The 24,540-nt window shown below is 43.6% G+C and overlaps 1 protein-coding gene across 1 annotated transcript in view; it reads right to left on the bottom strand.

Annotated features, from left to right (window-relative positions):
• LOC124182168 (matrix metalloproteinase-2-like) overlaps positions 1-24,540 on the bottom strand; it is a 153,876-nt gene that overhangs the window by 15,318 nt on the left and 114,018 nt on the right. Inside the window, exons 4-6 of the mRNA XM_046569089.1 lie at positions 21,220-21,366; positions 14,926-15,068; positions 2,487-2,645 (exon numbers count right to left, since the gene is read on the bottom strand). Coding sequence (XP_046425045.1) covers positions 2,487-2,645; positions 14,926-15,068; positions 21,220-21,366 — 449 coding nt within the window. The remainder of the gene's footprint in view (positions 1-2,486; positions 2,646-14,925; positions 15,069-21,219; positions 21,367-24,540) is intronic.

The raw sequence follows: 24,540 nt of genomic DNA, 5'->3' as shown, positions 1-24,540 counted from the left end.
AGTTGCCGCTCCGCGGCTGCAGGTCCGTGTTCCGGTGAATTTCGGTTTGGCAATTTCATTGGAACCGGGGCTCGTAAATAGGAAGTAAAACAAAGCGAACGCTGGGTTGAATGGGGTAGAAATATCCTGCCGGGTCTGCCGGGCCAACCTAAACGCCGTGTCGTATAAAACACGTACAAGGCGGCCCTGGGTTTGAGAAAAGTTTCGCCAAAATTATTATATTATAGGAATTTGGCGAGGGGGTGACGAGATACTTCAAGGGTGCTTAATTATCATCATCCGTTTTGTACCAGGGGAATACCGAGCAAGTTAAAAGCGCGTGTCGACGATCCGCAACAGCTGCCGTTCGTGAGAATTTCGTTGCGTGAAAAGGGGTGTGTTTGAAAAAAAAAAAAGAAAGAAAGAGAAAAAAAAAAAAACAGGCCAAAGTTGCTCCGAAATCCGGAGGCAAAGATAATTCGGGAAAGAATTTTCGGTGTCGGTGTAGAGAGGGTGAAAAGTCGAGAAGCGGTTTGACGCCGTTTTCGGATTCATCCGTTCATCGTGCAGCCAGTCAACCAGCCACGGATCCACCCCCGGCCTCTTTTTCTCGCCCCGCAAACCCCGCGAGAATAAAAGGGGAATAATAAATGTGGCACGAGTTGGAACGCGTCTCGCCCCCGGTGGTGTCAGGATTTTCAGCTCTCTAATATCTCTTGACTCTCGACATTGATCACTCGGCTCGAAAACCCTGTGAACCCACCCCACCCAGTTTTGGTAAAGAGATTCCTCCCCACTCTCGACGACGGGCATAAAGTATTTCATCCGTTCCCCTCTCCGCCCCTTGTCGGGCAATGTCGTTTCGCGGACAGATATAAAGCTCGTAAAACGAAAGTGGACCGCCGGATCATTGAATGAAGATGATACACAGCCGGTGAGGAATTTCACCCCCGTTACTACACGCATCTATGACACCGTTAGACATTTCTTCGTCACTGTCGGAACGACCGACGATGCGTGGATTGAACCCGGTGCTTTGCCACGACGAATTAATCAAGCCTCGTCGCAAAATTGATTTCAAAAAACGAAGATAAAATATTAACAAATAACGTTTGACGGAGGGTGGAAGTAAAAAATTATTTATTGTTCAATTCCGAGGTCATTTGACATTCCTGACCTAGATTCGAGCCGCTTTGATGCACGCCGAGGATTATTGATCGAACTTATTTACCTCCGCGCACCTATTATAGTAGTAATAATAATAGTAGTAGTAGTAATAATAATAACAACAACAAAAGCTGATGAGAAACTCGTGAGATATGGTACAAAATACTTTGATGTACAATTTCCACCGTGCGGGAATATGAAACACAGATTACAGGCGTACAGTTACACGGCTGAAGAATACATTACGCAAGTAAGTTGTTGAAAATATTCGTGCAGGTGAACATTCGTGTATGGTATATGGTATAAGGTATATTGTACGAAACCCGGAGGTATAACGACACATATAAATGAATTGACAAATGACCAAGGAGCTTTTCCCAGCAGGCCCTATTTCTATTCCCCCAATTTGTGAGCTCCGTTTGGGCATAAATCACGGCTGACATTAAAGGGAATATTTTACCGAGCGAATACCGTACTCGTCGTCGTCTTCGTCGTCTTCGTCGTCTTCGTCGTCTTCGTCGTCTTCGTCGTCTTCGTCGTCGTCGAAGTTGGCGGTGGCGTTTCGATAATACGACGACATTCAAGTCCCGTCGCCGACGAGTCTCAATCATCTTTTTTTTCCGTTTGTTTGCTCGTTTGTTTTTCTGTTTTTTTTTTTTTTTTTTTGTTTTTATACCTTGCGTCTTTCACCTTACACAGCCTTGTTCGAATATCGTATAAGATTTCGCCGGAGAAATGTTTTTATAAATTTTTAACCCTAATTTTCGTCGAGGCATGAATTTTTGTCGATTCAACGCGGGCTGAGAAGTACGTCGGGAAAATTTTGGTGTTTGCGAAAAGCGGTAGGGATAAAAAGCAAGAAAAAAACAAAGAAACAAAAAAACAAAGCCAAACAAAAAAACTGTTGCAACCGACAATATACAAAAATTGATGTATATTTAATTAAACAGAAAAATAGGGAATCGGTTATTCCGCTCCGACGACGTGTCGTCCCTGTGATAATAATTTCGCCTAAAGTTTACTCGCCGGATTTTATAACAACTTGCGGTGAAATATCTTAGGGGAGGAAATCATCTTCATCACAAGTATCACGCGCAGAGCCTGGTCGTCGTATAGCGGATGAAGTTTGCAAAGACGCGCGGTGACAATGAGGAATGAATCTCTGGTCCGGGATCAATTAGGGGGATATAACCTGGAAAAGTGAGGGTCGCGTTGGGCTCGGTGAAATGTAGAGGGGAAATTCCGTCGGTTGGTTAATTAGGGTAGGTATCTCTCGTCGAGGTCCGAGAATTGTAAGAAAGACAGAGAAAAAAAAAAAAAAGAAAAAAGCCCGTACTCACCGTACATCTGCTGTATACCGATCCTGTCGTCCTCCGGAAGTTTGTCGTTTCGACTGAAGCCCTGATACCAGGCATACATAAGGGCGCCCTGTTCCGAGGTGTGATCGAGGCCCAAGGAATGACCAAACTCGTGAGCAGCGACGGTGTAGAGACTGGTGCCTGAAAGAGGAACGAAGAGAAGAATTTAGGTTAGTTGAGAAAAATCACTGGGGATCGTATCGCGAAAGATGTTAACGATCCTCGGCGAGGTGTGTTTGCGAAATTCAAATCCGACGTTGAAACGAGGTCAGCAAAAATGGCCATGATATCGGAGCGGTGAGAGAGGGGAAATCGTTTTTACACATTCGTATGTAAATACAGGCGAGCGGTTTTCCCTCACCCAGTAAGGGGGGAGGAGAGAGGAGAGACGAGTTCCTTAACAGGTACAAAACCAAATTTATGGAGCGTTAAGGTAACGGCGCATGGCGAAGACCCTCGAAAGGTCGCCCGCGGTGTGTAAATTAATCGGATTTTGCACCCTGAAGACGACGACCTCGCCGTTCTCTTCGGTGTCCGTTATACCATTCCAACCTCGGTTACCAGATGATGTAATACATACAGCGGAAGAGGATTCACCGGCGTTGGATACGACGAGGAGTTTTCGTATGACGTAATGGAATGAGACGCGACGTGCGATGGTCATTAGTCAAAGGGTGATGGAGAGAACGGGTGAAGATGGATGATATCCAGGGGTTAAATATTGATCAGTCCCCCCCCCGAATTCACCCCGAAGGTAACCGAGACGATCTTTCCTTCCGGAGATACAAGTTATATTATACCTATATTACATCTCCCTGAAACCCCGATCGACGGAACCGCTGATCGTCGTCTAGCCGAGCGAAAAATTCGTCGAGTAAAAAATTAAAGGTGACTTTGATTTATCGTAGGGTGATCTCCACCCTTACCGAGATGAGAAAATGAACTTCGATTGATCGGACTGTTTCCATCCAAGATATTTTCCGCTCATCGATCCTTACGAGGTTCTCTTCGTCCGATTTTCCAATTCTCTCCGCGTCGCGAGAGCCTCGCTTTCTCCCCGGTGGTAGGCGATCCTTTGATCCTGATCACGATGCGCCGAACCTCCCGCTTGCAACATCAAACAAAGCGAGTGTAAACGCAGAGATCCGAGTGTGGCTTTGTGGTTTTCCGAGACTGGGCTTTCGCCGCAGCATCAACAACGCCCGATGTTCGTGCTTTGGACGTGCTTCCGTAACAATCCGTTCGAATACACCGTCGTGCCGAGGTGATCCCAAGAAAGGATTCCGAGCACCGACCCAGCCAGGAGTTATGAATAGAATTTCCTTCGTGTTCCCCGGCCAGCGCGAGCCTCTCGGGAATCGCAGCCGAGCAACATTAGATCACAATGAACAACACAGTAGGCAACGCAACGATGAGCGAGGGGTTTGGAAAAGTAGTTTTCACGGTGATACGTCGCCTTACCAACCCGGGGCTGGGATGCGGGAATAGAGCTTGCTAATTGCGATCAAACTACCTGCAATTTGCAATTCAAATTGAGCCGAGACCTACCGAGGTGGAAGTTATCCATCCACTTTAACTCGCCTAATCAACCCTCAAGAATCCGGGATAGTGTATCGATGATGCAACAAAAGTCGAGCTTACAGGCGAAACGCGCTTCACCGATATACCTATAACGAAGGCTATGCAAGCGCGGAGTAAATACCTTCCAAGCATCGCGTCAAGCCGAGCTTGCACTCAGCCAGATTAACTTGGACAAAGTTGCAGGACTCGATGGATTTCAATGCGATTCTTGATCCTGGATACAGCGGACGACTCGCGCATTGGAACGTTTTGGCATCGTACTTACAAGCTGCGCGTGGAATCGTTTCCACGTATTCACGACTCTCGCGCGATATAAACATCGAAAGAAAGTGAACCGAGTTCGGTAGATACGTACGTACGTCATGGGGCACATTTTGCATTGACGTGCATTTCCAAACCGAATTGACAATGAAAATGTGAAAGTGTTTTCGCAAGGAAGAAGCAGGGCCCCGAGTCAAGGTGTTCCACGTGTAATCAATCTTTCGAGCTGTTCATTCTGCAACGCTGTTGAAACGGACCCCATGGCTAATCTCTGTTGTCCCATTAACCACGAATCCGACACACTTAGGACGTGTTGCTTATCGACCCCCCCGCCAATAGTCCTGTTAAAAACCCAGAGGTTCAAGGATGAGCGGAGCAGAGATCAAGTGCATTTCAAAGAACACTGTTCAAATACGTTTATCTTCTCAAAGAGAACCTATTACTTGCGTGCAAATTTATTTTTACAACTCCGAATCTCTCTCGGTTGGTTTTTCTTCGTTTCGTTTTCGTTTTTTTTTTTTTCTCTCCCTTTCTCTTTTTTTTCCACCTCTCGTATTCTCGGAGGGGTTCACCCACCTTTTATGCGTGTATACACAGTGGTGGTTGGTAAGTGGGTGCGTCAAGAAGGGTGCGCCTGACTTGTGAGCTTACGCAGGCTGCTTTCCGCATTGAAAAACGCTCTCTTCGACGTTTGATAAGGGGTGTAAATAGAGGTGACAAAGCAAAAGAGAGAAAAAAAAAAAGAAAAAATAAGGGAGGGGGGAGGAGGGTGGGGGCGGGGGGGGGGGGAGAAAAACCCCGTGTAAAACCAATTTCTCGACAAGCTCTCGCCGCCGCTCGCCCCGTGTATAACCTCGACATTTTTATTATATCCTCTGAAAACGCGGTTGTGGATATACCCCGCGCTCGAAGAGATATTTTCGTATTCTAGGCTATCTGGATGACCCAGAAGACCAACGTACCTCCCTGGCTTTCAGACCATAATATCGCCCTCGTTTCGACCTAGGCCGATGTCTCGGTGAATTGAAGACGACACGCGAATTCTCCACGATACAGATGCAGGAGAGCGAATTTCGCTTTGTCTCTGACGGTTTGGAAATGCTAAATAATTTATGTGAATTCTGAAACCGCGGCAGGAATAATACGGACAATTAACCCCCTTTCACTTTGAAATGAAAATATTAACTCAAAGTGCTTTTAATTGAGCGAAGAAACACTTTACGAACGATTTTGAAATGTCCTGGAGATTTTTCCAAAATTTCGTTTATTAGATTTATCGTAAGATGATATCAGACCGTTTCTGCGGAGCGTTCCATTCCCTAAGAAAATAACACGTTCCGGTCTTGTCGGTCCACTAATGCGTTAACGAGTTATAAAATTCCAAACTAAAACAAAAAACTTCTCATGTTATTTAAATGGGAAGTAAAGAATCGCTACGATGCACCTCTAAATATTAATATGAAGAGGTAAGATTTGTACAGCATCGTTTTTCAGTCATTTTGAAAAATACTTTACGGTTAAAGTTTGAAACAAAAAAAAAATGTCAAATACTATATTCCCAAAGCCTCTCGAACAACGTACCCTTATCCCAGGCCGGTGGAATATTACATTCAAATAGTCTGGGGAAACTATCATTCTTCAACGGTCTTATATTTGACAAAGAAGTAAGGAATACCCATCCACATCGTACACCCTTACCGTAATACCCGAGCGGTAGGATGAGAAAAGCTCCTCTCCGGTTCGAGTCTCGTTTACGAAGCTCGGCTCCGACCGGGATGTGTTTATACGTCCGTAATATGGCACTTCGAATACACAAGTGTAATATTTACGATGGCAGAATGACGTTTGCCTTCATCCAGGGTCTAGGATCGCGATTGGCCGTTCCTGCAGCCGAGGAATTGCCCCGGGTCGATGATGCCTCGGTGTACCGCGGCAGGCAGGTATGCATTATTCACGGGTCACGTAAAGCCGGGGACGCCCCTCGAGCGCCACGCTTAGCGGTAATAACACATTTCGATCGGCTCGGCGAGGATCGGAATTAGGCAGGATCAACGGTGGACGACAGCGGAGGCTAGCCACCCTAAATTAGGGGTGGCCACGAAGGCGTCGTTTCGGGAGAAGACGAGACGAGCGGACGAGTCCCGATGCCGATTGGCGTCGTTAATAATTCTCCTTCGGAATTCCGCGGCCTGGCTTTCCCGCCCCCCAAGCTCCCCTGGAAGCAGCGTGCCAGTTTTCTATTAGCATAAATATGAACCCAACTTCTCCTGAAACCATCCGGCGGTTGATACCGAAGCCAGATATCGCCTACGTCATCCCCTCGTAGCGCCGAGGCTCGTGTAATTCCTACCTGTGAAATGACGTCGGAAACACCGTGAAACACGACCTCGCGTCTCCTTCCAATTTCAAATTAGCGATACTGACAAGGCGAACTTCGTCGTTTGGCTCTCAGTCGTGTGGATAACGCCACACTGAGAGAAATTTGTTAGTTCCGGTTACCGCTCGGTCCTTGACTATTTTCATCTTTTACCACAATCGAAAAATATACTTCTAGGTAGAAAATGAAAATTAGTCTTCTAGCCGTTACCGGAAAGTCTAGTATCCGTTGTTATTCTTTCTCATTACGATCACTGTTGCTATATTTTCTTGCAAGAATAAATTGACGTTAAAGCCTTGTTAAAACTAAAAAAGTAGAGTAAACCTCGGAAACTGATTCAGCGTTGCAATAACCAAAAAAGGATCGACGATAGCGCAAAATGGTTACGCGTACCTCGTTTATCGTAATCCCAACGATATTGAAACAGTTTTTTTTACGATACCTGTTTTAGTTACTGTAACAAATGAAATTCCTCTAATTGTCAGGCCAACCAGGGTTTGCGGAAGCGGCAAAACGGTGAAAGTTTTCCAACGATTCCGACTGAATTGAGAACGACGATTTGTCCAAAGTTCACGTACGCACGAATGACGGTCTCGAGGTCTCGTCATTTTACAATTATCAACCGCACCGCAACCCTTTCCGAATTGCTTGTAGGAAGGCATCAGGAAAGAGAACCGTCTCTGGGACGGTTAATTTACCGGGAACGTGAAAGAGAGTGAGTAGCTATGTACCAAGGTGTATAGGTACGTGTATATACCCACCGAAAGCGAGGTACGCCGAGCCCAGGAGCCATAGCAGGGAGGTAATTAGGTGCATCGTGAATCTTACGGGGTGTAGTATAAACGCGCCGAGGGTTGTATAGCTGGTACAGTTTGTTTCTGTACAATCGTTAGAGCGTACCTGCTCGAGACACTTGAGGGGTAAGGGATGTTGGAAATGGGTTATTCAGAGCAAAAGATCCGAGTTCATTTGAGGCGAATCCTTGTCTGCAGTCTCAACGGTAGTCGTTGAACGATTGTTCAAGGTGCAGCGGCGGAAACTCCGCGTGAAACTTGATCTAGAATGGCATTTACCACTTTAAGCGCTCAGCCGTATCACCGTAATCACAATTCCGTTCCTCGTGGCAAATGCGTGGAAGACTGAAGAGAGAGAGAGAGAGAGAGTGAGAGTGAGAGAGAAAGTTTCTCAATTGTTCAAACCAAGCGATTCAACTTCTTCCCCCTCTGCGCGGGGTAGAGAATTTCCTTTTTTCACCCATCAGCGAGAATTCCTGCACACATCGACTCCGCCATTCTCTGGGAGACTCGGTGCTGTTGGAATCGATACAAAATTACTCTCGCGAGGTGGTTAATTGAACCGTTTTTCGTTACTGGTGAACAGCGTGGAGCTTCGTTCAATACCGCAGCAAATAACGCTGCTTCGTATCGATCTTTTGACGTTGTCGCGTTTTCTTCCCTTTCACCGAGTCACGATCACGATGATTGTTACACGTCACATCCGCGAAGAAACTGTTTTTTAAAGATACGTGTCAATAACGCGATGGAACTCGGTCGCACGGTTAACCGACCGATGACCAACCCTTTCGGAGAGGAAGGAAACTTTTCCGTAACGTAACGGCGATGAGAAGCGTCCACCGAATCGCGGCGAGTGTTTAATCGGGAATAGCCATGGTCAGCGGTTGGTGTCGGACAAGAGTTTGTTGGCCGCGATTCAAAACTCGCCGTGGGAGTTAATTTAGAAATTACGTTACCAGTGACGCCCTACACATAAACGTATTATACACACGTGTACCTATAACGATGTCCGTTTTTTTTAACCGCGTAAAACTCGGATCGTTTAGTTTTTCTTTTTTTATTTTGCCACATTAGCTACCGTAACTTGATGCTCCGAAGGTCCGCAAATTGTCGGAATAGTTGATCGTTGTTCGGTATTAAAATTATTTCGTTTATTCTTCGATTTGGGCACCTCGATGAATCGAAATTTCAGTAAAACAAAAAAAAATCTGGGTTGAAATATCGTTGTAAGTGTGAAAAAAAAAAAAAAATTAAATGCGACTCTTCGTCGAGCGAACACTTATTTTTAATTCGAAAATTGACCACCCGGCAATATTTCGTGCGGTCCCCGTCCTCGCCCTTCGTGAAAATTCGACAATGAATCCCGACCCAAGAACTTCTTGGGGGTTTTGGAATGGAGTTACTCGCGTTTGTGAAACAAAAAAAGAAAAAAACAGTAATCGTTCCCCATTCGCATGACCTAAAGCTCACACAGTTCCGGCTGTAAATTTACCGCCAAAGTTTCCAGTTCTCATTTCAATGGATATTACAATAAATATATGGCAGTTATGAGGTAAACTTTGGAAGGGGGAAGTTTAAAAAAAAAAAATTTTTTCGATACATGAAAAATAATATTGATGTAGACATCTTATAAAAGAAGAACATTAAAAGTGATATCGATATGACTGTTTAACCATAATTCAAAACTCGTTTCGTTTATTCTCTTTCAATACTTTCAGACGAGTTGCAGACTTTGAATCAATACAAAGTCAGCCCCCCCCTCCCCCCTTATAAAGAGATTGGTAAGTCTCTCAAAACGATTGACTTCTTTTTAATTCATGTCCGATTGGTTGGATTGAGTTTAACTCCGAGAAGTCTGGCGACGAGAACTGTATGGAGGATGAAAAAAAATAAGGTGATTTAAAATCGGAATGAGGCGTTCCCCCGGAGCAGTTCGAAGGGTCAATCGCGGTCGGGAGTGAAATAAAAAAAAAGGAGGATCATAAGGGCAATCGATATCGCAAGACGAGAACGACGCCACCTCTCCGACGTCCTCAGATCCCTACGCAGAGTTGTTGTCGGATGCGTAAAACTTGGCTCCGTTGTGACGGAGAGCGTGTTTGACGTCACGACGTTCCCTCGTCCTTCCCTCCTCGGGAATGCCGTTTTATTACCTCCCATACCAACATACATATAGATATATATATGTATATAAAAATGCAGTGGGTGTGCGAAAATATCCCCCCCCCCCCCCCCCCCCCCCCCCCCCCCCCGATTCCCGCGGCTACGTATTCGACCTCGTCGTTTCTCCTCGCGAGTTTGACGTCGACGTTGGAAAAAAAAAACCCTCCACTATTCCTCTTTTTTGACCAGCTGGCCCCAGCCTTGCCAAGCCACCGTAACCGTCGCGTGCCATCGATTACTTTCTCCCTATGGACCTTCAAAGCCGAAGGCGTTAAGGGTATCGATATATATATATATATACACATACACACACACACACACACACTCTAAACTGTTTCAAATTAGGTTAATGCGCATACACGCGTGTTTTTCTTCTCTTTTTTTATTTTATGCTCAAGCATAGTCGGCTCTGTAATTTTGGAGTTATGGGAAAAAAAACAAAAAAAAAAACCGCAAACAACAAAGAAACATTACCAGAATCTGCAACTGAAACGCGCTGACTCGCATTTGGACCATGGTCAAACAAAATTGCGAATAAAAAGAGGCCGGGGGCCCCGTTATTGGGCTCGAAAACTTCAATTTCCGGTATTATTTCTCTTTGACGGTGCGCCAACCGGGTCATGGATACTCCGGTCCTGCCACCGCTTCTCTGCCAGATTCATTACCAGCATTCTCGATACCCGGGCCACGACTTATTGTATACCTTCCGTCGGAAAGCAAATTATCCAACAGCAAACAAACCCCATCGCGAAAAGTTCGAAAACTCGCCGGCATGAAAGATTCACGATATTTCGTTGGCCATTTTAAAATAAATTCACTGCGTTAAAAGTTTGCGAGCGAGTATGTATAAAATATGCGATGATACGTATACAGAAATGAATAATACAATCAGCGTAAAATGACGATTTTTTTTTTTTTTTGTTTTGTTTTCTTTTTCCAAATATCGATACACCGATAGTAAAATCAAAGATTCAAAGGGATGCATTTCTTGTATAGAAATAATTGCTTTTTTTTCTTTCTTTCATACAATTTCTTCTTCGGATAGCGTGCTGCGTAAAAAATATGCGCTATATGTCCGTCTCCTTTGAAACTGAAATAAAAAAAAAACGATCTGCAAAAAAAGTGGAAAAGAAAATTACAGGTTCGACGTTTTACGATACGAGGAATTTGTCCAATCATTCTTTATGCCGTTTTAACGAGCTTACGGTAAAAAAAATGAAACTAAAAAGAAAAGAAAACGGCTTTGAGGCTGATATTTTATCCGGTAAAAAATATTCCAGATTAAGCCCGGATAAAGTTTCTACATCGCATGAAAGAAGAGAAAAAAAAAAAGAGAGAAAAAACGGAAAAGGAAAAGAAAAAGGCATAAGCAGCAGCCGTTTAATTTTTTACTTTTTATTTTATCACCACCGGGGAATTGGAATAAAAATTAATTACAGTACTGAATAAATTAGCGTACCCACGACCGAAGGACCGGCTGATTTAAAATCAGAACGGTAGGTATTAGGCGACGGCAAGATTAAACGATAACGAAGCTGGGAAAGAAGAGAGTTTGCCAAAGTTATTATACATATAATGACGTATTTCATTAACACCTAGGACAGGTTGTTCATTCGGTCCTATATTACATCCGATGTACGGTTGGAGAGTAAGTTTCTTCAGAGTGATAAAAGAAAGCAATTTTCGCAGGATAACAGGTACCTATTATTTTCTCCGCCTCTCTACGCGTCACACGCACACTGTAAGCCATTACGAGTATTACGAGAGTAGAATTGTTGTTTTTTTTCTTTTTTTTTTTTTCCTTGTTCCTTTATTCTCTGTACCGCGGAGCTTTTCTTTGCAAGATTTTCATTCCAAGAATTGAGGAGAATTAAGAATTTTCTTTCAATGATAATTAAAAAAAAAATAGAGAGGATGATCGGCAAATTTTATTCCCCATCTTATTCCTCTGGTGGGTATAATAAACTCAGTGAACAAATATTTGCAGACGGGGAAATTTGCAGCGACGGTAGGATGTTTCCGCCTCGAAAGGCGAGCTCTTCCACCGTCGCATGTCCCGAATTTTGGAAAGCGGATCCGTCGGTCATGAGGGACCGGGACTCCCGTCTCCGTGCAGTTTCGTCTTTGTCCACCGACACCGACGTAATAGTGTAATCCAGAATTTATCACGCCGCAGCCCCAAAGATATCCCAAGGCACTCGGTCCCAGGTGCAGGCACGAAATACCGTCCGCAAGCCTCGAGCTTTCCGCATAGTTAGAATGGAATACACGTACCGCACAACGGGCTTTGGTGCAGATGCCTCGGAGCACACGGTTTGTTGGTGTGGCTACGTGCCGCCTGCACTCAAATCGCCAGGAAAAACAAGGAAAGAAATTACTTTTTTATAACCTGAGTGTGTTTTACGCATTTTTCGATGCCTCTTCTCCGTGCACAAGGTAACCGTACTGAATAGACCAATTTTAAGTCATAGGAGTTGGAAAGTGGTATTTTCCGCACTGCGCGCATGCGCTGTCGCACAGGAATTTGACATTACGCGAGCCTGTCCTCAATTTTGCGCTTGGCTTGCATTTCGCCTCGCGTATTTGCAATATTCGTCTTCGATTTCACCCGCGACTCGTATTGCAAACTTACGCTTGGCCCGAAAAGACCACGTTTTCCTCCTCGTTAAACAATAAACTGTTATCGAGGCCAAAAAAGCAGACGCTTCCTTATCCTTTTCCCTTTGTCTTTACCCTCTTCCTTTTCCCATGCACGCCTCTTGCTTCTAATGGACCTCGAAGAAGACCATTACCGAAATGACGAGAGATTACGCACCCCTTGTTATGCTTACCTAGTGATTTTCTACTCAGGGTCTCGCCGGGAAAGTGGATTCCGAATGAGTTGTTAACTCTTGACGAAGAACCCGTTGATAATGTCTTATTAATTAACGTTAGTGGGGCTACGCGACACGTTCCGTGTCAAAAAGTATTTTCTTGATACACTAAATAGCTTGTGAAAAATATTCGAAATGTAAAATCCCAAGCTTTGCCGATTTACTTGAAATTTCTTACCACCGATCAAGTTACGTTGGACAAAGATTTTTCCTCCCTTTTAGCATTGATATTGTACTCGGTACGTTCTTGGATACTGTTCCAAATCATATTAAATATCTTTCCAAAAAACTGATTTTCGAAGAAGAAAAAAAAACCCCAGTTTTTCATGTAATTCAAACAGATATCTGTAAGATCAATTTACCGTACGCAATCAATCCTAACAAGGAAGAAAATATTTGTCCTCGCGATACTTTGCAGACGTGTATAAAATGTTGAAATTTAATATTACATTGCGTACATCACGTCCCGTAAAAGACGATGAAAAGTGAGATGAATATATAGAGAGAAAAAGTTATTTTCCCGTATGGCAAACGGCCAACTTTCCTCCTCGGTCCGCAGAAACAGGTGGCTATTAGTATGCATACCAATTAGCAGAATCTGCGTTAACGGGTCCTGCGATAGAATCGCGGATTCGCTAATTGAATTACCTCGGTCAAAGTTACCCGAGGAACGAATTAGGCGTCGAGAAATTATATACCTATTCGGGGTGTGTACGGTTGCTCTAGATATACATATACACATGTACGCAAGTATATAATACATCCGACAATGTTTGTGACGCGTGCGTATATCTGCACAGAGCACCACCCATTACACCTTTCGTATCGTTTAGCAAACTAACCGCGCAGCTAGACCTACACACCTTCTCAACTCGCCTAACTAGAATAGGGTACAAACGGAAAGGCGCAACTGATATAATCCAAGCCGAGTAGTAGCGTGACGGTGAGAACCGGGTGGCAATTAGGGTGAGATTTTCAAGCCACCGTAACACAATAAACTTGTTTGAAACGGGGGCAAAGTTCGCGACTGCCTCGCCCTGTTATAAACGTAGGCAATATGAAGCGGAACACACCGAATAGGTTTTCAATTTCGAATCCCAGGATCGATACGTTAGCCTTGGTAAGACTCGTTGCGTGACGATAGGCGTTAACGACAAGAAGGTTTCACCCTCCCTCATCGTCAATTTTACAAGTAAGAAGTTGTAGTTACAGGTCACTACGTTCCGCTGAATGCTTCTGCAAGGATTGACGACTCTGCAAGGATTACTTAAACATACTCCGACCCTTTCCATACACGGTGATGAGAGAGACCGAGCGGTGCTCTAACGGTTATGAATGTAGGGAGGGGGAGTTTATTTAATTTCAAAAAACAGAATCCACTACTGCTTTATGGAATTATTTATACCACCGTGGAGCTGAGGATAATGCACGGATTGTATAGTCTGTCACATGGTGAATAACAATAATATCTAAAGTGGAATATTGAATCGCCGAGCAACGACGAGTAAGAATCTCTTGCCTGCTCGACCTGCTGGGGGATGTGCTGCTGGAGGAGTAGAAGATATACGGTCCAAGTCCAAAGTAAACCGAATCACAAATTCAATAGGGTGAAAAGTTTCCCCTTATATTCAAGCCTCGCTATACCTACATATGATACCCGTCCACCTAACTCACCGCTCGGAAATCCCCCCCCCCCCCCCCCCCCTTCACCCAACCCCGATGGTACGCGATTAAATTCCCAAAGTTCACCACCGGTAAAGTGAATGAACACGAGCGATGCAGAGGACGAGGCAACAGCGTTACTGAGATAAATTGATACTCTCGCAGACTTGCACGTATTGTGGATTTATTTACTGGCGAAAGATTGATCAATTGGAATGGAAAGAAGCAGACGATTTGCCAAATTGAAATCGGACCGATTGCGGTACCGCTTGATACAGGGTAGATAATGTTGTACGTGTTTCGATGATCTTGGTACCATTTGTGGCCAAATTCATTGCGTACGATTCCATGTTATTACTTGGATCATCCATGTACGTATGTAAAAGACTAATTTTCAAACGACAAAGTCTATCAAGCAGGTGTATAGGAACATTGAAAGCCTACCGGCGAAACCTTCTCAGAGGCAGATTTCAGTCGCGATCCGAGAAGTTTGTTGAAGAGATCGAAATTCAAACTGTCCAACAGCTATGGGACCTTGTAAAGCTTACCACAAATGGTGCATCTTATGCCTACCTATCCTGTGTGATATTGTGATTTTCTCGTGAAAGAATATCGAATGGCAAGTCTCGTTATACTCGAGTGCTGACGATGATGAGATTAGTGACTGTAAGGGAGGAAGAAGCGATCGATGAATGTAGATAAGTACTCACCTTCTTCGGCGAGATCGTCTTCGAGCAGCCAAGCCTCGTCCTCGTCGAAATGCGCGTCTCCGCCGCGTTGGGGTCCCGGAAAGAACGCGTGAGCAAGAACCTGGCCTCTTCCGTCGAAGGGGTGTCCATCGTGGTGATTCCCCCTGAAATCAATTCGATATTGAATACATCATCCGCGAATCGAAGATGCTGGCGGAATGGTGGATTTTCCGGTGCTCATCCGGAGGGCGGGAATTGCGACTCCCCGATGCGATCTTGCGATCGCTGTGAGGAGGATTCCCGCGGAACTGGGATTGATTTCAACTTTTTGTGCAATACGTATAATATTCCTCTTTTTCCCTCAGCCCTTCATCGTCGTTTTCCGCCGCTACCCAAACCTTGCCAAGAGACTTTACGGGTTCGGCGCAGCGCGAGCTCCGATTGCACGGAAAGTAAATTAAATTCCACATGCGAGTAGTAATCTTTCAGCGCAAATTCCTCCTCCGGTTGGAAAACGTTCTTCAAAGGAACGCGTACAACTAACACCCGCGTCCAATTTCCTGCCCCATCTTTAGCCGCGCGCGAAATATAAAACCCAGGCAGCTATCGTGCCGGTTTCATGCGAGACGCCGAGCTTTGCAGAGCTCACCATGTCCTGGAATCTAAGTAGATATTTCGCGTGAAGGGGAACTTCGGAATCTCGAAACTTTTGATTATATCCTATAAAAACTACTAAATCGAGAGGAAGGTTTTTCCTTCTATGGTTGAATCGCTTCTTCGCTGTATTGTGACGACGTTCAATCGATGAACACGTCGTGATGGTTAACTAGCGAATGGACAGCACGACAATGCACACCAACGACGAGAAATCAAGAATGTGGTGTGCTGGAAAGCGGCGATCATTTGGAACGAGGTGGTTTTATCGACGGAAGGAAGGAAGGAAGGAAGGAAGGATTCAAGAATGGCAGAGGTTACGCCTGTCTTCCAATCGTTGGGTATAGTCATCGCCTTTCAATTGAGCGTCTAACTATTGGTTTATTCGAAATTGAGATCGAACGTGGGCGCGGAAATTGACTTTTCTCGACAAATAGACCACCATGTTGACTTAGAGGTCCTCCTAATCTCGTACACCGTTTACTCGTACAATCCATTTGTGAAGAGTAGATTTTTCGTCTGGACACTGACACTAAATTGAGATCCCAAATTACGCGCAGAAATGGAACAAACTTAGATTAAAGGGTATTCGGTGTTCGAAGTTCGCCAAATTTGAAGAGGTTTCAGGGTCGGTTTACACCTGCTCCGCATTCCCAAGCCGCGCATGTCCATTGTTATTCGTTTCTACCGTTCAAACAGGGTTCGTCTGAAGCAGGTGAGACGCACTGGAGACACACGTGTCGATATCCACTTGTTCGAAATACCGTAAAAGCTCGAGGGAAATACCGTGAAGCTATGAGCGGTAAAATGAGCTCGAGTTTTGCTCACCTCGTTCGGAGTAAAATCAGGAAGCTGGAAGCGATGCCTACGCCTTTGATCGCGTCGGGACATAAACACCCCAACTCTGCCATGTTCCAAAAAGTCCTTGACAGCCAGTTAGGGCTCGGGAGAGAAACGCGTTCCTGGCTTTCCCAAAAGGGAATGGAATCTCCCGAGGGAGCGAGAGAGAGAGTTTATCACGCAAGTTACACCATGCATCATGGTTATTTGCTCGAACCAAAAGCCTCTGACCTTTCGTCTAGGCGGTTTCGGAGCCGCGACTAACTTCCGGGCTACGACATATCGTCATCCCGCATGGAAGCCACCGAGAGATCCGAACTCGTGGTGAAAACTTTACTTCCGCGAACACGACGTTGCGTTGTCTCACTGGAAATTTTTTCCAACCGGATCATCTATACATAGTGTATTGTTTATTCTACGAGGTTGTAATTGAATGCTGCGACGGACGCGAGTCGAGAGGTTGGAAAGACTCGGCTTACCCGGGAAAACACCGAAGAGAAGCCGTTCCAATTCCTTACCGATAACTCTTGGAACTTTGGACGGGTACTCAGAATTTGTTCAAATGGAAAATGCAACGACGACCACGAGCTTCAATCGCTAATTACTTCAACCCTGCCGTTTGCCAGTTATAACATAATATAATATATACGACGGGATTCGTAATTCCGTCTGGAAAACTTGTATTAAACCTATGAAAAGCAATCGTGGATACCGACAAGGAAGGTATTCCAGGTCGATCTCTCCGATTCCATTTCTTTTGTAATATGTTTTGGTAGATTAAAAACTAAGCGAAACGTAACTCTTTCCATCCGCCATTAAACATTTTAAGGGGGATGAAACCACCCTAGAAAGTAAGGCGTGTCAAGAAGCGATTTGGCAGTTTCACCCCCGTTAAATCATTTAATGGCGGATAAAAAGAAATACGCGTCGCTTAGTTTTTAGTCTACTGTAACATGTTACAAAAGCAATCAAATCGATGAGATCAAACTGGGATACCTTCCTTCTGAGTAATATAGGATGGAACAGGAAAACATCCGCCATTGAAGCGTTTTCAATAGATTACACGGTAAGTGAAACACGGTCTGAAATACCATGGACGGTAATTTTGTGTCACTGGTAACAGTGTCCGACGTTGAATGTCCAAATTGACAGCAAAGATTGTTCGAACTATACGATTTCGCTCTGTTTTAACACACCAATTTTTGCCTCTTATCACCGATCCATGACTCGAAGGAACGGCATGCTTGTCTCGCGTCGATTTCGCCTTTGTTCAAACTTTTTTTTGTCGAAAAGAGGGTCGGAGGGAGTCTTGAATGAAACGCGAGCACCATCGTAGGGTTGCTCTCGGTAGAAACAAGAGAATTTTGATACACCTTATCGGTGTCGGAAGTTGAGACGGCGACTGCCTTATAACGACACTGACTAAGTTGAAAAAGTAGAGACGTCGCGTCGAGGATAAGACGGGCACTGACAGCCAACAACTGGCAACTACCTACGTGACGTCCCAATTTCTCCCCACCCAATCATCCCTTCTGGCAGCAGAACGATATATCTCCCCAGTAACTTGAAGGAGGTGAGAGGCATGAAACGGGGTAGAAGAAAAAAATTAAGGATTGAAGAGAGATGAAGAGACATTGGAAAAGTGAATTCGTCATAGTCGAATTTGTACCTCCGACGCTACTTTGAATGATTCTCTTTTTTGTGATAATAATTTAAAAAATAAAAAAAAAATAGTAGCGACTCGTCTCCGTCGTTGAATAAAATAAGTTTCAACTTTTTGCCTCGATTGTTGAGACGTCTAGATCTCCTTCATCTTTGTACAAAGGTAAAAAAAAAAAACTCCACTGGCACAAAGTGAATTTCTGGTGTTCCATTCGCGTCTCTTGTTTCGCCCGGCGCTCTCTTCGCGTCACTTCGTCGTTCGTTCCCTCCGCCCTTTCTGTAACTAAATTTGTTCACCTCCCCCCCCTCCCCGCCCCCACCCCCCCCCCTCCCTCTCCGACGGCGGGAATCGTTCTCATTTCCATTTCCATTCCTTTTTCCATCTGATCGTTCCCACCGATCTTTTATACCATCATTTTTCTAAAGAAAAATTTCAAACCCCCGTATAATACAGAATATCGCACGCGATGTTTTATACCGCGACTCGAAGCTTTCTCTCTTTTCCGTCAAGAATCCGTTAACAGTCTGAACGCAATCCTCGATTTTGAAAATGATGAAAAGCGTGCGATCCGTTCTCCGGTTACAGGTTTAATATTTTTATGTCCAGGTACACCGATCCGCAGATGTATAAAATTTTTCGGACGTATAAAATGACAAATCACAGGCTATGCGGAAAAGTTCACGCCGTCGTTCAAACTTTCTGGTGGCAGAAAAAAAAAAAAATCAAATGCTCTAATTACACACCAGCATACCTCGAGCAGAATATTTCCAAAGGTACGATAACGAATTATTATATTTTATAATAAATTTCATAAGCGAAACAATTTCACAAATTTTCCTCTCCCGATTTTACATCCAATTTTAATTCATTTTACACTCTTGTCCTTGGCTGCCTCGGTCGGTCCTCCACCCCCTCCCCCACCCACCCGCCCGTCCTTCCTTCCTTCCTTCCTTTTTGAAAGTTCGGTATAAATTATAGAGCTACACCACCTTCGTCGGACCAGGCGGAACCATTAGCGGTGGAAATCCGGTACTTAATTTTCCTCTTTTGTTTTCGGGGCTTGATTAATGAATAATTGGTACCTGAGGGCTGGTCATTAGCACAGAGCCGAACCACCGAGGTCGGCGAGTGTTTGATACGCGAGAATATATTCGCGGCGGTAACTCTTCCGATTTCTGCAATTTAGGCGTTTCTGCGAGAATGTTATGGTTTGAAAAAAAAAAAGAAAAAAAAAAAAAAGAAAAAAATTTCCAACCATTGCCTTCACCCCTAATTTTAACCCGAGAGGATTAAAACTTCCAGAGTATTTAACCGACGTTTGTTCGGAATTTTCATTCTCGTTAGTTCGATTTCGTGTGAATAAAGTACATAAAAAAAAAAGCAAGACAAACTTCACGAACAATTTCCCGACTGTTTGTAAATTTTTCTTTTTTTCCTCACACCGCAGAAAACTCGTGTCAGATGAGTTTTTCGCGGATAGAAAAAAACTACCCCATTCGAAAGAGAAGAGACGACCCACTTGTCTCCGGAAATTCTCGTTATTATACATATAATGCCTGCGGTAAGAAAATTTCACGGTAAAATGAACGTAGAAAATTTTGCTGTAATTTTTAAACGGTTGTCACATATGTATATATATATATATATAGAATCGAAATATTCCTCGTGAATTTGTAACAGTTTATTCTCTACACGTTGAGGATAAAATAACCCCAAGGAGTTGAAACCTCAAGGCAAACGTCGCGTTCAAATGAATAATGATCCACCGGCGATAAATGTATAATAAAATCGTAGAAATTGGCAACATGGCGACGAGGCGAAAACATCCGTCTCTCGACCGCGCTAACGACTTATATAAATCTAGTCGTAATGCTCCGTTGTACCAAGCGGTGGAATAATTTTATCGGTGGTAAGGTTTCAGCCCCCTTTTGAGGATGCCAAGATCGCTGATAGGCAACGGAGGTTCCGATGCGGAGGCAAAGCTGCCTGAACGAAACAAGGATCGTTCGGTAGAAACGTAGGTAATTTCCAGTCAGCGAGCATTTGGAGCAATTCGTTCGGGCGAATACCCGCGTTGCACATTCAAGTGCATTGCACGCGTACGAGACGAGAGCCGCTCCTGCTTCTCGTCGAAGGTACTTTGGAGTTCAGAGCTTTACCTGTCGCCGATGCTGCACTGGCGGTAGTACCAGCACCGGAAACTGCTGCCGAGAAACGTGGGACACGCTTGCAAGATAAAATCCTCCGCCTTCCAATAACCAAATGACACTGCGTTCCCGTCTCTCCGATCCTCGACTCGTAAATATAAATAAACCGAGTTGCGGTTTCGTCGGCGAAGTTGAAATTCAGGCAGGAATTAAAGTCGTACGATGTTTGAAGTTCGAGTTTCATCTTTCGCCGGTAATTTGCGATTTTTCCTTTTTTTTTGTTCTCTTCTTGACGTCGTTGACGTTTGACGAAATAATATGTGTCGACAAAAAAAAAAAGTCAGCTTTCAGCAAACAGGATGTAAACTGTTTAAGAGAATACTTTACGAAAATTTGAAACGAATTGGTTTAGAGTCGTTTTTCATATATCGTGAAACATGTCACCGAGTGGAAATCATTGACGTTATTTTCAACAAGAATGCTTACCGTCGATTGATTTTTATCAACAATTATATGCAAGCGAAGCTCGATTTGTGTGGGAAATTCCATGCGAAGACGACCAACGCCTGAATCTCGCAATTTCTGATTTTGTTCTAGATCACTCTCAATATTCACGAATAATCAACAAGAGAATGATAAAACTGAAAATATTCCGAGTACTGATTCAGAGTTGAGCCAATGGCAGAAAAAATTTTCAACAAAATCAAAAATGGCGACGATCAGACGTTGGTTGAATTCGCATGGAATTCCGCATGTACTTTTGGATGAATTAAAACCCCCCTCGAACCGAACGAATGGTGTTCGAGGTATAAATTTCTCAAACATAAGCTTTTCACTTTCAGTCGCGTATGTCAAACCCATGACCAACATTCGTTGTTTCCAAAAGCCACTTTCGCCCCTATAAATCAACCCAAAGTCAAATAGCGTCGGACCCAACTTTCAACGAACCGAATCGACACGCACAATATCCATACATGTACAATAATTCGAACGAGAGAGAGTAACACTCACCGTTCAAAGTAAACCAAAATGTCGGCGTAGTCGCTGTTGACTTCCTTGAATGTGAGCTTTGAGTTTACAGCCCAGAGATCGAGCGCCTGACCCAAAGCGACCCGAACTCCTCCAACCTCGAGTCCACGTGGCCTCGGGGTCCTCAGACTGAAAACAAACATATTGGATTTGAAACTCACAATAATTGATTGCCCGGTGTTTTCACACATGAAAGGAACGATGCGTTTAATTTGTTAGCTGTGAAAGGCAATAATATATATACATATACATGAAACAACGTTTACATAATAATAAATGAGCCAGCGATTGATATCTTATGGCGCGCTACAGCAAAACTTGGCAAGGCGTTTGGTGTAATCTATAATAGATGCAATAAATTTAAACGTAACTCTTCGTACAACCAATAGATTAAAAACGAATAAACGATATGCGAGACGGAACAGATTATCGTCATTAAACTCATCTACATCGGTAAAACAAACAAGGCGATAAAGTGGTCGCCATATTTCTTTTAAACGTGGAAACCGAAGTACAGACCACGGTAATAAAGATGATCCGAGGGAGGATTTTCGTGCAAAACAAGCCTCGGCTTGATAAGGAATGATAAAAAGCAGCCCGAGTCTTTGATAAACAAGCCTTAAATCGATACCTTGTGCTTTTCTCTGATCATTTTCCGGCTGATGCCAGATGCTTCAGTGGTCGAGTCGATAACCGCGGCTATCTCGGCGATTCAAGACGGAACTCCGAGTGCTTTTATACGAAGCAGCGAGTGCCTCGGTGCTGCTGGCTGGACGAGAAACACGCGTCCGGCATTACCGACATAAACCAGCAGCTGTCGCCGACCGATATGGATAACCGCTTTCGGGGGAGTTGGAGAACAATTCCGGGGGTTTCAGCCTCCCGATTCAACCCTCTCGCCCACCATTCGCCCTGATTTCGAAGCCTCGTGGAACTCGGACTTACGAGCTTCTCTCCTAGATTTCGAGGCCTCGGGAACTCGAGTTTCCCGATACGATTACCGCAGGTATTCTAAATTATCCCCGAGTGTCTGCCACGGGTTGTAATTATCGAATAATACCCGTCCGGATACTCTGTAGAACGATGGGATTGACTTACGAGGAGAGAAAAATTCTTCGTATTCTAACGGAGAGAAGTGACGAAAACAAAAAAAAAAAAAAAAAAAGAAGACCACGAAGAAAATGAAGAGAAAAGTGAGAATGGTAGTGAAAAAAAAAAGAATAAAAACCATGGATCAAGGTAAAAACTTCTGACAATTTCCCGGAAGGACGGACGGGTGACAAAAAGCACGGTTCGAAATAAATTCTTGCCGTTGGACTGGTTGAGTTTCGCCCGTCGTTTCGTATGCCTAAGTATTATATGTACGCAACAATGAATACGATCAAAAAACTCTATGCAAGGATTTTCAGGGTTGCTGATTGGATTCGACACATTGAAGTTTCAAATTCTGATTTCAGATTCGTAAATCATCGAGCCCAAAAACTTATAATTTATGTGAAACATGTAATACACGTAGAGGGGTAACATTCTCGGAAATGAATCGTTCCTTCAATTTTCACGATTTTTTTCAATAAATTTGTTTCTAACGATAACAATCCACATTACATCGCAGCAAAGGGTTAAACTCCGCGCGTATAATAATATCGAAAAAGACATCTCTGCTCTCTCTTTTCGCCATCTTCCTCCTCTCCGTCTCTTGTTGTTTTTTTTTTTTTTTTTTTTTTTTCTCTCAACTTCACCGAGACGCGCGACCCGGAAGGGTTGCGCAAATTGGGCGCACATCTTTACGACGAGCCCTTGACTTTCGCAAAAGGGGGTCGGAATCTCCTCTCGAGACGTAGATCCAGTCACGTACCTTCGCCGCGTTCTTCGTTGCGGGTTTCGGGATATCGTCATCATCATCATCATCATCATCATCACGCATGCGGCGACTCGAAATCTCGTCCATAAAACAGGGCTCAGGCATATAGTGTATGTACAAGAGCGCTTGACTAGTCCGCGTAAATCACGCGAGGCGAAGTGGAGCCCGTCAAGCCGGCGACGTCCCTCCTCTTCAGTCTCGCCGAGCTGTCACCCGCGTTATTATATCAGCGTGCAACCGCCATTCTCTCGTTATAAGACCGGCCGCGGGGCTCGCGGCGGAAAAATGTCGTGCCGAAATAATCAGGAAACCCCGACGATCGGGTATTCATATCAAATTTTTATGCCACGCGACGAGCCGAGATATCGAGAGGCTGATTTATTCGATTTAGATACGGACGTCGAGAGGATCGAACTTTGCGCCTCACGGATTATTATAGTTCTATGCGTATACGTATATATGTATATATATATATATATATATCATCTCATCGTTGATTGATAAGCCGCACGTCTACTCGATCTACGATAAAAGCGTATAATTGCGAGCTGTGCAAATGAGAGATAAATATTGATAGACAAAAATTTGATGAATTCAGTCGATCCGTACGGACTTTCTATCGATCGTTTGTGTACGGAGAAGAGGAAAGAATTATTTTTAACAATCGTAACGAATTGGAGAGTTTTATAAGTGAGTAAAAATGTAATTCGTTGTTTGTAGAAATAATATTTGATGTTTCTAACTTGATGATTTTACGATTAGATTTCACACGATTTTATCGATATTCTACTTTTGTTTCTGCTTTATTGGAGACAATTTCGTTTAACAGATGTTTTCAAAAAATGTGATCTTGATAACAATATACGGAACAAGATAAGTTCGATGAAAAAATACCACCTTATGCGAAAAAACTTCACCAATAACACAGGTCAACAAAAAACAATATATATATATATATATATATATATATATATATATTTTTCTGTTAGAGTTTGTATTTAAATAAATAGATTTTGTTTCGATGCATCGTATAATAATAAAAATGTTCATTTATTACTCATAAAGTTTGCCTTCAATAAATCAGAACGATATTTCAATTCTTCAATAAAATAAAAATTACCCATTTCCTAAAACCTTTACTGTAAATAACAATTAAATAAACTTCACTACAGCATTAAAATTTTTGAATAAAAGTGATTTAAATGCAAAGCTGAAGTTTTCTTCAATTATTATTTACAACAAACCTTTGAGAAAATAAGCTATTCCTGTTATAGTCCGAAATATCGTTGCGGTTTCTACAACAGCAAACTTCATCTAATAAAACCATTTTCTCTCTTATCATCTTGTTCACGTGGAAGAGATCAAAACTTCACATCTGGAAGACAGATGATACGAAAATTCAAAATTCCTCTTCACCGCTGTAAAAATGCCCAAAAACGCAT

The sequence above is a fragment of the Neodiprion fabricii genome, chromosome 5 (assembly GCF_021155785.1).
Source record: "Neodiprion fabricii isolate iyNeoFabr1 chromosome 5, iyNeoFabr1.1, whole genome shotgun sequence".
Lineage (NCBI taxonomy): Eukaryota > Metazoa > Arthropoda > Insecta > Hymenoptera > Diprionidae > Neodiprion > Neodiprion fabricii.
The sequence above is the reverse complement of the archived record's forward strand: the minus strand, read 5'-3'. Positions and strand labels throughout refer to the sequence as shown.